Source organism: Anguilla anguilla, chromosome 10 (assembly GCF_013347855.1).
Source record: "Anguilla anguilla isolate fAngAng1 chromosome 10, fAngAng1.pri, whole genome shotgun sequence".
Taxonomy (NCBI): Eukaryota; Metazoa; Chordata; class Actinopteri; order Anguilliformes; family Anguillidae; genus Anguilla; species Anguilla anguilla.
Genome location: NC_049210.1, coordinates 23,456,177 through 23,473,073, shown reverse-complemented (window position 1 = coordinate 23,473,073; position 16,897 = coordinate 23,456,177). Strand labels below are relative to the sequence as shown.

Genomic DNA, 16,897 nt, shown 5'->3' with positions numbered 1-16,897 from the left:
ATGTATGGTAACATGAAATGTGCAGAGTTGTGAGTTTGAATACATTTAGCCTAGGTGTATGTAAACTTTTGGCCTCAACTGTAAACTAGTTTTAAATGATCTAATTGGCATGACATTTTACTCTTAATTTATTTATTAATTTTTCTTATTTAGATAATGAACAGTACACTACGTACCAGGTTGTCTGTGTCCCTTCAAACAATACATAGCCTAACATAACACTCTTCATCAATTTCTTTGATGACAGACTCTCAAAACTCGACAACACAAGCTCAATTCCGAACCATGGATACATTAAAAATGTTAGACATAGCCTACACATATTGCATGAGCAAGTTTTTTTCTCATCTCTTCTGAAATGTCTTTTTATCATGGCATTGTGTGTTTTTAGAAACTCTGTTTGGTGACTGCTTCACTGTGAGGGTAAAGATCACTATGAGTGAGGTTTACATTACATTACATTACATTACAGGCATTTGGCAGACGCTCTTATCCAGAGCGACGTACAACAAAGTGTATAACCATAACCAGGAACAAGTATGACGAAACCCCTAGAGAGAAGTACCGGTCCAAGTACAGGGAACAACCGCATAGTTCAACTTGGACCCTGGTGGTTAAACTGATTAACACTAACAACGAGAACGGCAACAACGCAATCTATGGAAAAATAAAAATACAAGTAGTCGTTAAGACTGGCGCATCAACTAAGTCACCTATTAAACAGCTGCCTAGTTACACCCCTAAGTTTAGTCATTTACAGGGGGGGAAGGGAGGGATGGGGAGAGGTGCAGCCTGAAGAGGTGGGTCTTCAGTCGTCGTTTGAAATTGTTCACAGTCTCAGCTGTTCTGACCTCCACAGGGAGGTCATTCCACCATCGTGGGGCCAGAACAGACAGGAGACGTGTTCTGGAAGTGCAGGTGCGAAGAGGGGGAGGTGCTAGGCGTCCTGAGGTAGCAGAACGGAGGGATCTGGCTGGCATGTAGGGTTTGAAAATCTTGTGAAGGTATGCTGGGGCTGATCCCTTGACTGCCTGGTATGCTAGAACCAATGTTTTGAATTTGATGCGAGCTATAACAGGCAGCCAGTGGAGGGTAGTGAGCAGGGGAGTTACGTGGGAGTGTCTGGGGAGGTTGAAGACCAGACGAGCCGCAGCATTCTGGATGAGCTGCAGGGGTCTGGTGGCAGATGCCGGTAGTCCAGCCAGAAGAGAGTTGCAGTAGTCCAGGCGGGATAGAACCATTGCTTGGACCAGGAGCTGGGTTGAGTAGGTGGTGAGAAAGGGGCGGATTCTGCGGATGTTATATAGGAAAAATCTGCATGCCCGGGTTACTGCTGCAATGTTGTTGGAGAGGGACAGTCTGTTGTCCATCATCACTCCGAGATTCTTGGCGCAGGGTGATGATGTCACTACGGTGTCCCCTAAGGAAATGGAAAAGTCGAGGAGGGGAGAGGATAGAGCAGGAATAAAGATTAGCTCCGTCTTTCCCGGGTTGAGCTTCAGGTGGTGATTGTCCATCCAGCTCTGTATGTCCCTCAGGCAAGCGGAGATGCGGGCAGGGACCTGTGTGTCCGATGGGGAGAAGGAGAGAAAGAGTTGCGTGTCGTCGGCATAGGAATGATAGGACAGGCCATGGGCAGATATTACAGGGCCAAGGGATCTGGTGTACATGGAGAAGAGAAGGGGACCAAGGACTGAGCCCTGGGGAACTCCGGTAGTGAGGGGACGGGGTGGTGATACCTTACCCGCCCAGGCAACCTGGAAGGAGCGGTCAGAGAGGTAGGACTCAATCCAGTCAAGGACTGTGCCGCGGATCCCTGATGCTGCCAGGGAGGACAGGAGGGTAGAGTGGTCCACAGTGTGGTTTTAGATTCAACAAGGCTGGCTGCATTCAAGCCTGGCTGTGTTCAGTCACCTGAATCTAATTACAACAGATAAAAATGACACCAAGTTTAAACACCAGTTTGTGTGTAGCTTAAATGTTGTGTGTAGCTTAGATGGTCTTCACTCAGGCTTCCACGAGGAAGTTGTGAATGAACCCGTTTTAGAATAGCTAAGATTAGCCTAATACAGTGACTAATGCTAATGAAAAAACATCAATTATGGTTATTAACAAGATTTAAGCTGCTTGGTTTGCATTTTCGGGTGGGGAGTACAGGGTGTAATAGTCCTAGCTCTGACTGGAGTGTGATACAGACGCGCGTTTAAAATTGATTGGTGCAGCACAAAATTTGAAATGAATCGTAAAAGGAGTTTTGAAGGGTACAATGATCTCTGTTTGCCAAGTTTTCTCCAGACCGGTTTCTGTGTGGGATAGTACAGTCACATGTAGCCTCTGCAGCTTGGCAAATTTAGTGATACGGTGGCCTTATGGCCAGTCCAGGCCTGATTCAGAGGCAAAGTTAAATTATATTTTATATTGTATTGTAATTCTTTGTCAGATATTGATCATTAACATGTATTTACAGTGAAAATTCAAAGAAGCTCAAGGACAAGTCCAGTTGCAAAGGCCAATAAATCTATACTCAAAGCCAAGGATAAGGACATTGCAGAAGCGTTCATCAACAATGTAAAAGGTGAATTTATTTATCTTTTCATCATTATGACTTTGTATATTTTTTGTGTTTTTTAGAATATATATTCCCCGGTGGTAAATCCACTGAGTAGCAGCATACAATACCATCAGGTGTATTGTCCGTACAGGGACAGTATAAGCTGGAGAAAATATTAAGCACTGTGAGAAACCCCCTGTAATTAGATTTGAAAATGGAGTCGCTTAAACCCCTACCACAAAACAGCTGCCTAAAATTGCAGACCTAACCAAATTAAAAATTGGTCCAAGACGGTAAGGCCTATATGTATGAAGTTGGCTTGCATGGATGGGTAAGAAGAAAAAAAAAAAGACCCGGTGTCCATTTTTACTGTGTTACTATTACCTTTCCAGTCTGCATTGAGATGAAATAAAGGGGAAATTCATATTTTCATTTTTACCTAGAATTTATGTGCTTGCTGAACCAATGCAAGGCCATTTTCCCCCTCGTAGTAAGGCAACTCACCAGTAATCATCTCCATATTAAAGTTAAAAAAGTAAGTGATGATGAAGTGATGGTTTTCTAAAGTTTTGTAATAGTTGCTTTGCTAGCAAAAAAACTACTTCATTCTGGAGATAAAAGTATGCAATTATTTTTTTATTGATTTTATAGAGTGTACAGTCATGGGCTCTAATGAATGTAATGTAAATGACCCATGAATAAAATATAATGGCTGAAGGCCAGGTGTGGAAATGGCCTCCATTGGTTCAACAATTTACATGCTTTTGAATCCATTGTCCAACTCTTTGACCACAACTATATTGAAGTAGATGAGAATATAATGAATTCCAACAATTTTATAGACGTTTTAGTAGAGATCGACCCAGGCGGCCACTTGGATGCCGAAAGTGCCCAAAATGTGCCAATTGTATTTTCTGTGTGTGAAGTATAAATTGATTTTCATTATTGGAGGCTATCTGCACACCTGGCCTTTATCCATTATATTTTATTTATGGGTCATTACATTACAGTCGTTAGGGCCCCTGATTGTACACTGTATAAAATAAATAAAAAACAACCAAATTGAATACTTTTATCTTCAAAATGAAGTCGTTTTTGTTTTGCTAGCTACGAAACTATTACAAAACTTTAGAAAACTATCACTTCATCACTTACTTTTTTAACTTTTAAGTATGATGGAGATGATTACTGGTGAGTTACCCTATCACGTAATGAATCAACTCTGTATTTTATTTACATAAAAATCTATCAAAAGTGGTAGACTGAATGTTCTCTTTAAGCTTGCAGTAACCTAAAGCAGGGGTGAACTAAGTGTTAGGCCAGACATGTGGGGTGTTTTTTTTTTGCCTAGGCAACCATATTTCTCACCATTAAAGCCTGGCAGGCTACCGGTTTCTACCAGTTTATTTCTCTTGATTTTCAAGACTAAACTTCACCTTGTCATATGATCTTAACTGCAGGAAAATCAGAAATTTCTCTTTACAATTGTTCTAGCCTTATCTTTGTTGTTGATGGCCTCCTCTCACAACCAGAGGAGGAAAAAGGCCCTGCATTGGTTCAGAAAGCACGCCAAATTATAATGTATTTGTAACACTTATTCTCTGACAGATGCCTCCACTGACGACCAATCCCAAGGGCGACTCATAAATGAACCCAGAACAAATTCAGAAATGAGAAAAATTACAATTGATGGATCACCTCACCTGTGTTTATTTGCTATGAAGGATATACAAAAGGGTGAGGAGATTGTGTTTGACCACAATGGAGTTGATCTTCCACGGTGCACCTCAACACAGGTAAATAATTGTTTGCTGAAGCTATGCAGTGGGCTTGTTGAAGCTATTTAGCCAGTGAAACCACTGTTGTTTTTTGTACTTCTGCAAATTTTACTGGACACATATCTGGCCTCTTATTCCTTCAATTTTAAAGCTCCTACTCTGAGGATTTTGCCTTAACATACCATTTTAATTGTATAGCATAATATATATAGAAAAAATGACACCATTTCCATGAAGATTGGTTTACTAGAAACCTGAGAAACCTTGCTTTCAATTTTCTGCCATTGGGTAATATCATCCGCCACAATGGAAGGATCAGTTAACGGCACACAGGAAGTCCGCCAAATTCAATAAGAAATTATGGCTATTTGACTTGAGCTATTCTTTGAACATGTTTAGTGTCCTCTTCTTTCAGCAGTCTTGCTTTCTTTTCTTCACTGAGCTTTGTAAATGAATGCATGTGTGTAGATGCAAGTAACTAGGTCAGAGGTGCGCAACAAGGACCTTATGTGTTTGTTTGCCATCTGACATTTTAGCTACATTTCTTGTTTAATGCATGAATGACAACCAAAGACTTATAGAGTTCTTATGTCTCTATATGAAAGGTTTTACTGTGATCTAATTTACAAGTGAACAAGTGTTGGCATATACAGCAAATTAGCTCATTTAGCCCAGGTAATTGGTGGAAACAAAAACCTGCATACACACTGGCCCTCCTGGACCAAAAGTGCCTGTCCCAGGGGCTCGGTTGCTGTAAAAATATTACCACTAAGCAACTCAAGGGGTCGGCAAACTAGTCAGATCTCTAAATCTTGCCTGTTCCAGCTTTAACATTTAACAGCAGTTTATAAGATTAAGGAATGCCCCAAGACCTTTTTCGACAGAGTGCAAGTACTTACATATAAAACGGTATACGGACAGCTATTACTATTTTTTATTTAAATGTATGTTCACTCTTACTTAAACAAAATGAGAGGTACTGATAAAATGCTCATTAAATAGTAACTAAACCCTTAAAACACCATTTTCACTTGAAAATTGATGTATTTGGAGTATGAGACAGTGTTGCTGATTGATTCAGGTTCAGATCTTGATATAATAGTGCTATGTTGTTGGATCTGTAGACAGGGATATAAACTTGTGTGGTGATTGTCCTCTAGCTGTTAAAATTATGCTGTTTTATAGGAGTTCTTTTGTCTAATAAATTTTAAACTTAAATAATTTCAATGTTTTAAAAACCCACTAATCTCCTGTTAATCTCCTGGTTTGTAAAGAGTTGTTAAAGTAATGTTTTAGCAGGCCTCCATTGACAAGAGTAGCTTCTGTTGTAGTGGATATGGATTATGAACTGTAGTAGTATTATTTGTATAAGACTTATTTCAACTTACATAATATGCATTAGACATGGCTGTTATGACTGGGTCTATGTCAGACCGCAACAGGAAATAAAGGAAAAGGGAAATGAAAGGGATATGGATAATGTAAATGTCTACTGCAAATGGGCGTACAACTCCGGTCCCTACCCTACTAACAAAATGTGGTTGTGGCGACGTACTATTAACGTCCTCTATTGGTCTCGTAACGTCCGCGTTACGTATCAATTTACGTAGTATTAACGTAAAAACGTAAGTCCAGCACCCCGTCGCTACGACGTCGCAAAACAACGTTGTGGATACGTAACAGTTACGTCCTTACAACTTTGCGTTTGACAATGTAATAGAATAACCTTACCCCGAAGTTGTGATTACATCGCCAGGCAGTCATCCATCGTAACGTTATAGATTTACGTCGCTGACACGTTGTTTAAACTTCATTACATTATTTACCTTTCCACAACGTTGCTGATTGTATGGTCAGGGTTTAGTAAGTAAGTGACCATTTAGATTTTGTGTATTAAAAAAAGGTATATCATGGTGTTGTAATTTTGATCTCCATTCTATCCTACCAATGAAATGCCATTGCTTCTGTAATTCATATCTTCAAAATTTATTTTCAAAGATACTAAGTGCAGCAATAAAAACTGTACACATATCAAGCCCAAATAGAATAGAAAACCTTTATTGTCATTGTATAGAATACCATTGAGAGCACGTTCAAGTTACATTTCTAGGTAGGCAATATGTGCTGAAGCACGCATAATTATGGTACAGAAGATGAGACAAATATACAAAACTAGATATAAAAACAACATAAAATGGGTGACTTGCACTAGTGCAATGTCCATAGCAGGTCCCCCAAAGCATATGTGCTAGTATAATATGCAGTACCTCCTCATCACCATAATCACTTCCACCACCATCATAAACATCAACTGCAGCATATTGACTACATATTGCTACATCCTCCCTAGTATTTTTCTGATAAAATTATGGCATTACCATCATTACAATTTCTTGATATGTCAACAGATTGAAGTGCACAAGAACTAAATTAAAACACCCAAAACTGCTTGTCAATAAAATATGCATTGTCTTGCATTGTTGTAGTTTCAGGACAGTAATAACCATAGACCAATGATTTGAACATTATAACAGTGTTGAGTCTTTTTCAAGCAGTGAACTACATTTAAGTTAGGATCCCCCCACATATTAAAATAGGATGTCTGCAGGCATTAGCAAGTTAAATTTAAGGCTTTTTAGACATTTTAAATGCTTCTTAGAATAACATTTAAGACCGTTTGCCACACAAGTAAGCACAGGCAATTTGTACTCTTAGCTACTTGACATTTTTACAATTATCTAAAACGACAACATTGACATTTGTCCAAATGTTTATTCTGGTCCAAGAAAAGGACACATTGCGGGCTTTTACCATTCAAATACAAACACATTGTAACCACAGATAAATACACCATGATATATTCAACTGTCATGATGTATTAGACAATTTTATGAACAAAAATAAATTAAAGACAATTTAAGACTTTTTAAGGGTTTGCAATCACCCTTAAAGACATGTCACATTCATTTTTTCATGTTACTTAATTTTCAAAAATGCTTTCCATGTTAGCTATTTAATAAGGTTATAAGAGCTCAATAGAGTCTTATTACGTACTAAATAGTTCCAAATCACACTGCCCAAATTCACAGGCCTCCCGTGCATTGTTCAACTTGGAATACAGTCACTCTTGCCTCGGGCATGTCTTGAGTGGGGAAGGCTGGACCTTGGGTTCTTCACTGGGGCAACAGTCATAAGGCCATGTGTGGGAGCTGAAAGGTTATGAAATTGGACCAAGTAAGAAAAATACATTGAGTAACACATGCAGCAGGCTAAAATCGTAATTGCATGTTGTTATCTCATTAGGACGTGGACAAGGTGAATTACAGCTTTCAAAAGAGCGCCACATACGTTAGCTTTCAAAAGAGGCGCTGGCAACAATGCTAGCTAAAAGGACATGTATAAACGGCGGTCGGTAAAGCACCTTTGTTCATGTCAAATTAGCTCAATTGTTAGCCAACTAAACAGGCCATTGCCGAGATCAGCTAGGTAATGTTAGCTGGTCTTACATTACATTTGCACTGGACTATTAGCGTTAAATACTCAAACTAGCAAATATGTTATCTAACAGAACACTAACTCAAATTAGTCCCAAACAGACGCCAGGTCTGAATATCACCATTTCATCGGCTAACTTAAAGCATTAGCAACATTCAGCAGGAACTGCAAACTTGCATGTTGAAAGTAGGACTTCAACATTACATTGCAGATACTAATAACTGAAAAGGTCTGCAATGCATTCATTTCTTCTTCTTGTTAGCTTTTACGGCGGTTGGCATCCAGTATTGTTGCATTAATACATTCAGTTAAAAATATAAAGGCATAATGAAACACTTACCTGCTCTGGAACGCCATCAAACCCAGATTTTCCCACGGAAAATTTGAAATCACAGCGACCTTCTTCCAAGAGCACGTCACAGCAATATGCGCATGTGATTGGATATAACGTCTTCGTCTTGTTTTACAGCGGGTGGTGTACTGCTTATTGGTGAATTACCGCCACCTTCTGCTCCAGAGTGTGTATCAGACAATAGATTTACACTCAAAAATCCCTTCACCCTAAACTATATTTTATCCTCCATGCTTTACACCTAGTCCTATAAAATCCCTATCCATGTCAACCAACCCTAGAACCCTATACCTGCTTATCCATCATATCCTATATTTAAAAATAAATAAATAAATAAAATAATAATAATAATAATAAACCCTGCATTGGATATAACGTGTTAGCGGTCCAAGCGTAAATGCGCAGACAGATAGATATTTTACTGTAAGCCAATACGTCATTTACAAACGTTCTGACAACCTACCAGTAACGTTTCAAATGAAGTAAGGATGTGATATAACGTAATTGTTACGTTATTAAATTACATCGTATTTATGTAATTCTGACTGGTTATTTTGCGACCATAGAGCAATGTTGTGACAACGTCACCTGTTGGTAATGTTGCGACTTACCAAATTACGACCAAAGTGCAACGTTGTCATTACGTAGTGTGTTTGTAGGGTAACTACCTAACCAAAAGAAAACTATCTAGATCATATCCTTGAAGGTTTGCTCTGTTTGGGAGGGCTTTAAATGCTCAACTTTAGGACAATGAGTCTGCAGACTAAGACCCAGAGTCCAAATGGCATACCCCAGAGAGATCTAACATTCCACCCTGCGTTGCCTTCAGAAACAACAAAGGAAAAATAACTAAGCAAATTAACAAAATAGTTTCCCCATGGAAGGATTAGCAATCCAGCTGGGACCACCCTAACAGGAGTTATTATACAGTAAACAGAAGGGCAAGACAAGAGATGAGGTCGAATTTAACAAAACAGTCAAACACATAAACTGCACTTGGCAAACAAATTAGATGAGAAATGAAGTTGAACTGGTCAAATACACACACCCACGCAGCAGAGAGAAAAGGACAAAAGCACAAAATATTCGACAGAGGTCGTATCAGTGACATACATTATTCTTGCTTCTGTAGACATTATACTTGTGTGGCATAAATCTCAAACTAGAACAGTTTCAGTGTTTAAAGACTTTTAAGACTATTAATCTTTTGTTTTACTGCAGAGGGAGAAGACACATACTTTGCAAGACGTTCCAGAAATTACAAGGAATCAGGTAAGAATCTATATTTAAAAGCATCAGTTTAAATAGATAATGCATTGAGTACACAAAATACAGTATATTGTGCGGTTTACAAGGCTATTTGATGTTGTTTGGACTAAAAAACTCTCCAAAACTAGTACTTATGCTGTACCTGGTTTGTAAGGACTTGGTTTAGCAGAACTTCATTCACAATGGTACAGTGGTTTAGGGTTTCATTTGACGCAATTACCTGCATTGCATGCATTTTTCTGTTCAGAGGGAAATAGGGGTCCAATAGTAGGGACAACAGTGTGTCATTTTTCCTCATAAGGATAACTTCCATTATTCTGCATTGATGTCTAAAGAGAAATTGTAGTTGACGTCATGCTGCGTTGCATTTTGGGGTGAGTCACCATCTTTAGAGGAAAGCATTGCTCTTTAATTGGATATCTAATTGGATATCTGATTTGTATTTGTGAAAAAATAAATGCATTATGTTTTTGTTTGCTTTCACTGGATGACTAACTGCACTCTGACAGGCTGGGGACTGGTGTGCTGTGTGCCCTTGATTTGTTTTACATTAACAGCTAAATTTAGTTTAATTTTTAGTCAAATGCATTCACAGCTTTGTAACCAAGTGGAGTATCTTGCTCATAAACAACACCCGTTTCATGGACTATTTCTTTTCTTTTCTGTACTGTGTGCTGTCCCTGGGCAGAAAGACAACAAGGAAGAACATCTGTCTTATTTCCTTGCCCAGAAAAAAGAGGATCTGGCAGCAGAGAGGAGAGCAACAGCAACAAAGATTTCTGCCATCGAAGAAGGTCACAAGGCTGAAATTGAATCGCTACAGGCTGACTTACAGAAGCAGCTCATTGAGCTCAGGGCGGAAAACCAGAAACTAGTGGAGGAGCTGGCAGCTGCACGGATTCCGCCAGCACTGGCAACTCTTCCGTGCCACAACACTTTGCCCGTGAAAACAACACCATCAACTCCGTCAAAATGCAGCCCGTCCAGTTGGGTCAAGAGACAACACCCTGACATGGTCATCCCTGAGCTGGCACCACAGCGAGAGCGGAAGATCAGCCAGCTGTCCGACGGACGCCCAGATCGCTACGGCTGTTACCTTTTCCAGGCTGCAGTCGGCACAAAGAAGTACCACTCTTGGTGTTGCAACACCAATTGGAGCGGCACAGCCGGAAAGTGGGAACTGCCAAGAAACCTTCAAGAATACCTACTGAACACCTTGGCGGAGAAGTTTCCTGGGTTTGGTGACCGCGAAACGAGGATGTTCATTGAGCGGATTAATGAACTTCTGAGGAAGCCCAGACAGATCCTTTACATTTGAGGACATTTAAGGACCCAGCCAACAATAATTTATAAATGGCCATGCTCTTTTTTTGCTATACTTTCTAAATGGTTGTAGCCTACTGTTTTGTAATGGCTATGTCTGTATATAACAAAAAGAAATAAAATATATATATATTTTCTATTCATCTTTTTGCAATCCCAAGCTTAATTAAATAATGAATAACTAAATAAAATTATTTGTTTTATCAATATGTCTAAACTTAACGAAAAAAGAACAAAGAAATAAAAAACCAATTGAGAAAGCCTACGCTCAAGAGAGAGCCCATAGCCTAGAATACAATGGAGTGGCAATGTGTTAACCAATACACCAAAGTTTGAGAAGCATGTGGCAGGTTAGTTTTGGGTATATTGTGTTATAAGCACTACTTAGGGCTGAAATTAACAACAATATTTATAATCAATTAATCTGCCGATTATTTTTTGATTAATCGATTAGTAGGTTTATGGAATGTTTACTTTTGTTTCTGGTTATACAAATGTATGCTATTAAGCATCAGTGCATACTAATAAAGGTCTTTATAAAGTGCATATAGCAGCATGTCTTTATAATGTTCAAAGTCAAAAAAGTTATTTTCAAGTCTACAGTTTAAAAGGAGCTTGACTGTTTAGATGAATAATGAAGATAAAAAATAAAACAAAATGTTAACAGGCATTACTACATTGAATGGCTTCAACACATCAAATGGTTTCAGCAATGCTGGACTACGAACGTAGAGTGGTTACACAGCATTGCAATGCAGAAATGTTAGTATGTCCACAAGCTCTGAGCTAAGGCTGGCTAAATTTTTTTCTTTAAACTTATTAATACATTGGAGGTTTGGCTTGTCATCATTTGCTTTGTCTTTTTAATTATTCATTATGCACAAATGGTTAGTTTTAGTGCTGATGTGTCCATGCTTTCACCAGTTAGGAGCCTTTTGATTCAAACTCAGTCTTGAATTTGATCTGTTAAAATATTTCTCTTACGTAAATTGTTTGTAGTATACTACATTGTGAATATCGGACTTTTATTCTTTGTGGCATGCATAGCTATTTCTGATGTAATGTGGCTTAAGATGGCAAATAATACCTCTTAACATGAAGAGCACCTAAGTAAGAAAAATTAAGAACTTGTTAAAATTCTGGTTGTATTCTGTGGTTGTACCTGCTTATACCATGGTACCCATTAAGGACCGAGCTTAAGAAACATTGTATTAGTTAACAGTTGCTGATGTAAAGGCCAAATACTGATCACTATCACTACATCACTACTACAATAAATGGACATTGGGGATGCACTAAGAAGAATAAAAGGGAAATTTAACTGATCGGATATATACATATCTTGACAGTTTACCATTAATGGCATGGTGCATCAGTAGAGAGGGACAGAAACATAGATAAGACAGGGAATACTTAGTGAGCTATCGTATGTTAGCTGTCACTGTAATGTGCCATTAAGACTATAAACAAACTACATGTGCAGAAGTACTGCCCACCAGTAATTGTGGTGCCATCATGCAATTAAACCACAAAATTTTCTAAACAAAACTGAAGCATTGAAGCTAAACTTGTTTAATTTGTGATAAACGGAGCTTGTTGAAAAGCAGTCGATAACTCGCTTGTTTCTTTTGAAAAGGATTTTGTATTAACTTCTTGTGCTTCGCCCACTTCATCCTGTTATAGTTTCAACATGCTTTCTCTTCAGGTGCTCGTGCATCACTGCTGTGCTCCTGTCCTGTGCCACACAAATTCAACTTTTTGAATTCTTCAATGCAAAGTGCTCCCTTACTTTGGAAGATTTAGGTCGCACACAATTTCCACCAACTGCCGTCTCCGCCTCCGCCATCTTTCAAATGCGTTTCCATTCTCTCGAGGAAGTAATGTAGTGACTACGCGGTCAATGTGCAAGACCAGTGTTCTATCCAGACCGGTGCGATTTGGACTGTTACGCTCTAAATAGGACACAGCTATATAATTTGGAACACAGCCCTCATAAACATTGTAAAAACTTTCATCCCACTAATCGATAAAGAGATTTGTTGCCAATGAATTTTTATTGTTGGTTTTGTCGTCATCGATTAGTTGTTGCAGCCCTACACTACATACCTGATTTTCTATATCTCTTCAAGCAAGGATGTGCATGCTTTATAGTCTGCTGTGATGATCAGTCTAAATAAAACATTACTCAAGAGACAGTGTTCAAAGTTTGCCTAATATTAGATGAGGCTTTGTTTTGCTCTATTGGGGCAGTATGTTGTGAAGCTGTGAAAGCATTTAGCTAAAAATTAAACAATTTAGCTGTGTAGCGCACGTCTCTTGTTTTTATCTATTACTGTGGGAAATGACTAAGTCTGCACAGCACGCCATGCCAGTCCCCAGCAAGGGCGTGTTCACTGCTTAACAGTCAGCTATGGAGTTCTCATATTTGCTACCTAGTGGTGGTTTTGTAAAAAGTAGTAACTGTGGAGAAAAAAACAAAAGAAGACCAGGTTAAAACCTAGTATATAGCTGGACCTAACACACGTGATCCGGCCGCCCAATGGTGTAACTTCATAACTTGGCCGACCAATGGTGTAACTTCATCACTCAGTCACAGACATTCGCGTTTGTAGGGCTGGCCCCACTGTTGCGGTCCAGCCAAAAATGCTAAACCACTCTAAACCACTCTACTGGGAAGACAGGTATATGGACTGCATTTATATAGCGCTTTTATCCAAAGCGCTTTACAGTTGATGCCTCTCATTCACCCATTCACACACACACTCACACACCAACGGTGAAAGGCTGCCATGCAAGGTACCAATCAGCTCGTTAGGTGTCTTGCTCAGGGACACTTTGACACACCCAGGGCCAGACAACCACTCTTACCTCCTGAGCTATGTCACCCCCAACATCTGCCAAGTTATGGCTTGGCGGGGCATACCCATGCTTATACAGCACTGACAGTTTGGGATTTTTTAGGGTTTCCTACAGACACGACACGCTAAAGGACATTAACTTCTGTACCTTCTGACCTCATGTAAAATATATAATTCAGATACAACTTCACTTCCACACAATAAAGCCCCAAAGTTATATGTGTTTATCCTTCTATTTCCTGCTGATAGTATCATCACAAATGACCCAGTCCCACAATCAGGAATTCTCCCCATTGGACATTTAGTTATATCTTCTGCCAATAACAAAGTAATCTGATCAAAGTAGCTAATTTCAGGATATTTGGATACACAGACAAAATGGACACGGTGCCTGCCCTGAAACGGTAGTCTATGTGCTTTCAATGAATACATAGGTACAGATAAAAAATTTGACATATTGAAGTCTGTTAAATCAATCTTGACTCTTACTGACCTATCCACACATATGTTTGCCCCATTAATGTATTGAATACATGTACATACAGGGCCAAGTTACTTGAAACAATGTAGGAAACATTGGGTAGCACTGCTTTGGAATACAGCTTGTTTACTTTGTGTGAGTTCAGACAGCCAATATTGTTTCTTGTAACTTGGGGTAATTTTGATATTAATAATTTTAATGGCTGGCCTAGATTTTACTGGTTTTAATGAATGACTTATGGACAGTGCTTTGTCTGTGTGATTAATTTGGCATTTCTGTACGTTGAAAATGTGTTTTTCATCAGATTTTATTAACCCTGGCTGAGAGTAGTTCCAGAACTGGTAGACTAGTTCTTATGGAATCTTCATTGATTACAGCACTTACAACGTAAATCTGTAACAATCCAAATCCTGTTGTAGTTGAGAATTGTTTTGAATAATAGATAAACTTGCACATTCCCTCCAAAACCATCATGTCCAATCCATCTGATAGGCTATATAATGTAACCTTTAGTCTCAGCCATCCCCTTTGTATTTATTTTTTATTTACTATTCCCGTAATATATTGTTCTTGTACTATTTAAATATGTTTATTTTACATGTTTCTCTGTTCCTGCAGTAAAAATAAAATTTATTCCATTATATTGGAGTGCATAGTCTTTTTACAAACGATCTTTGAGGGCTGATGTGTACGTCATGACTGTGCAACGTTCCACACAGGTTTGTTTCGCCGTGGTGAAGCTAACGCTAAACGGAACTTGTTTTCTATAATAAAACAAAAAAACAACAACAAAAAAAAAACACGATATTGTTTTTATAATATCTCTGCCATTTTACAGTTTTAAACCAGAGCTTTGCTTTGTTGTTGCTGGAAGTTGTGAACTCATCTTGCTCTTTAGCGAGCAAAACTGACTGGAAATCTGCATACTGGCGAAGTAAGTGGCGACTGCTCCACTTTGATATCATACAATGGATGATCAGTTTCTGGGTGGAACATCGATTTATTTGCTTGTTGGCTTCATTGCAAACGATCTGTAGATTTCAGAATGTTGCCCACATTTATTCAACAGAACTAACACAGTAGCTACCGAGCTTACTTTAAACAAACAAGAACAGAAATAGTAAACCAATGTAAATCAGACGCAGTTCGAATCGATGTTGTTTCTACAATGTTTTTAGCCTTATTCTATGATGATCACTTGTGATTGCTACCAAACAAAAAGATATGATTTTTTCATCATTGATGTAAACACCTTACTTCTGAGCCAAAGTGTTTTCAACCTAATCTGATTTACGAGTAGTTCAGGGGAGACGAGTCTTGGGAGCTAGGTGTTTGATGAAATCCTGAAAGATTGCCAATGAAACGTAGTTTGTTAAAAATAAATACATTTTTAAAAAAGTCTGTTTGATGGCAATTTTCTCCCAGAACCTGGATTTTAGGAATTGCATTGATACTACTCTTTATGTAGGTTATCTTAATAGTTTTTCAAACTGTTTGATCGTCCAACACAACTTTCGTCAGCATATAGTTTTTCCCAGGAGGTTTCCAGGCTAAGCCTGAACAAGTCCTTGCCCTGCTTAGCTTCAGTTAGTCTGTGTGCATGGCTTGGCCAGCATGGCTGCTCCGATTGAGGTGGCTGTAGACAGACAGTATAACTGAGAAGAAATTATCCTCAACTTTAAAGCCCTGTGGGAAAAACTGAGGAGTAACTTTTGCAGTATGCAAAACATCAGAGATGACGTCTAACTAAAAGTGTGCAGCTGATTGTGATGTCCTGTTCCTTTCTGATTTATTTCCCACAGTGAGTGTTGAGAAACGTCCTTTCTCTGTAGTAAACAAACGTACAGTTCAAGGATGCCAAAGAAGCCCAGAGCATACCCAGACTTCATCTCTGTCTCAGCGGAAAGAAACCCGAAGATCGTCATGGTGCAGAAGGCTGAGTCCTCAGATGTCCCCACCTCTGTTCCAAAAGTCAGCCGAGATGAGCAATATGGTATGCGTATTTACCCTTCTACACCCCGTTGTGTGTATGTGTGAATTCCTCCATGGTCCTGTGAGCCTATAACATTGTGCTCAATGTTTGTTGTCCCAGTGTCTGGAGATGATACCCTGTGCTAAATGTAACCAATGCTAAATGCAGCGATTATTTATTTTTTATTTTTGAATTTTTTTTTAATTGATTCTGGGTGTTAAGTCTGGTTATTCACAAAATGAGTCTGAGTATTTATGTAAAATTGTATGAGGGATAATGAACGAGGGACTGGGAACTACACAGTTGGACTAGAGTAGTAAATTTCCCAAGGCACAGGCCTAAGGGCAGCTTCCTACATCTGGGGTGACTCCACTCATCATTTCCCAGTTTGGATTGTGGAAGTTGCCTTGCCTTGGTTTTTGTTTCTTTCGTATAACGTACTCCATACATACTCATTTGTTAACCCATTTTCTTCTTGTGCCTGATCCTTTTGACACTGTCTTTGAGGTATAAGGTAGTGTTTCTGAACCTTGTCTTGAGGACACATTATGTATGCTGGTTCCCTTGATGAATAAGGTTGTTGAATATGCGGTTAAGTTCTACCATAATTGCGTGGTTAAACTTATTTTAATGCAATGCAGGTTTGGCTTTTGTCATATGCTGTCAGTAAACTGGCATTCGTTTTACAGATAATTTCAGGTTTCTGACTGATTTCACTTGTCAGTTTGTAACTGAATCAATTAACAATGGAACCTCTTTCAATTGGAATTATTTGACATATGGTACACACAGCAGAGTAAATGAAAGCATAAGTTGGT

The 16,897-nt window shown here is 38.9% G+C and overlaps 2 protein-coding genes across 7 annotated transcripts in view; both read left to right on the top strand.

Annotated features, from left to right (window-relative positions):
• The window catches only part of LOC118206294, an 80,208-nt gene extending 65,460 nt beyond the window's left edge, over positions 1 to 14,748 (top strand). For 4 of the 5 annotated variants that reach the window (XM_035378793.1, XM_035378796.1, XM_035378791.1 and 1 more), the window contains 4 exons: positions 2,468 to 2,575; positions 4,160 to 4,347; positions 9,398 to 9,448; positions 10,134 to 14,748. In XM_035378793.1, the coding sequence (XP_035234684.1) occupies positions 2,468 to 2,575; positions 4,160 to 4,347; positions 9,398 to 9,448; positions 10,134 to 10,763 (977 nt within the window). In that variant the 3' untranslated portion in view covers positions 10,764 to 14,748. The remainder of the gene's footprint in view (positions 1 to 2,467; positions 2,576 to 4,159; positions 4,348 to 9,397; positions 9,449 to 10,133) is intronic. The other variant, XM_035378794.1, reaches the window with a different exon arrangement.
• A 1,164-nt stretch (positions 14,749 to 15,912) lies between these two features.
• Positions 15,913 to 16,897, top strand: part of LOC118206295 — a 41,724-nt gene continuing 40,739 nt past the window's right edge. For both annotated transcript variants that reach the window (XM_035378797.1, XM_035378798.1), the window contains exon 1: positions 15,913 to 16,100. The gene's annotated coding sequence lies outside the window, so the exon portion shown is untranslated. The remainder of the gene's footprint in view (positions 16,101 to 16,897) is intronic.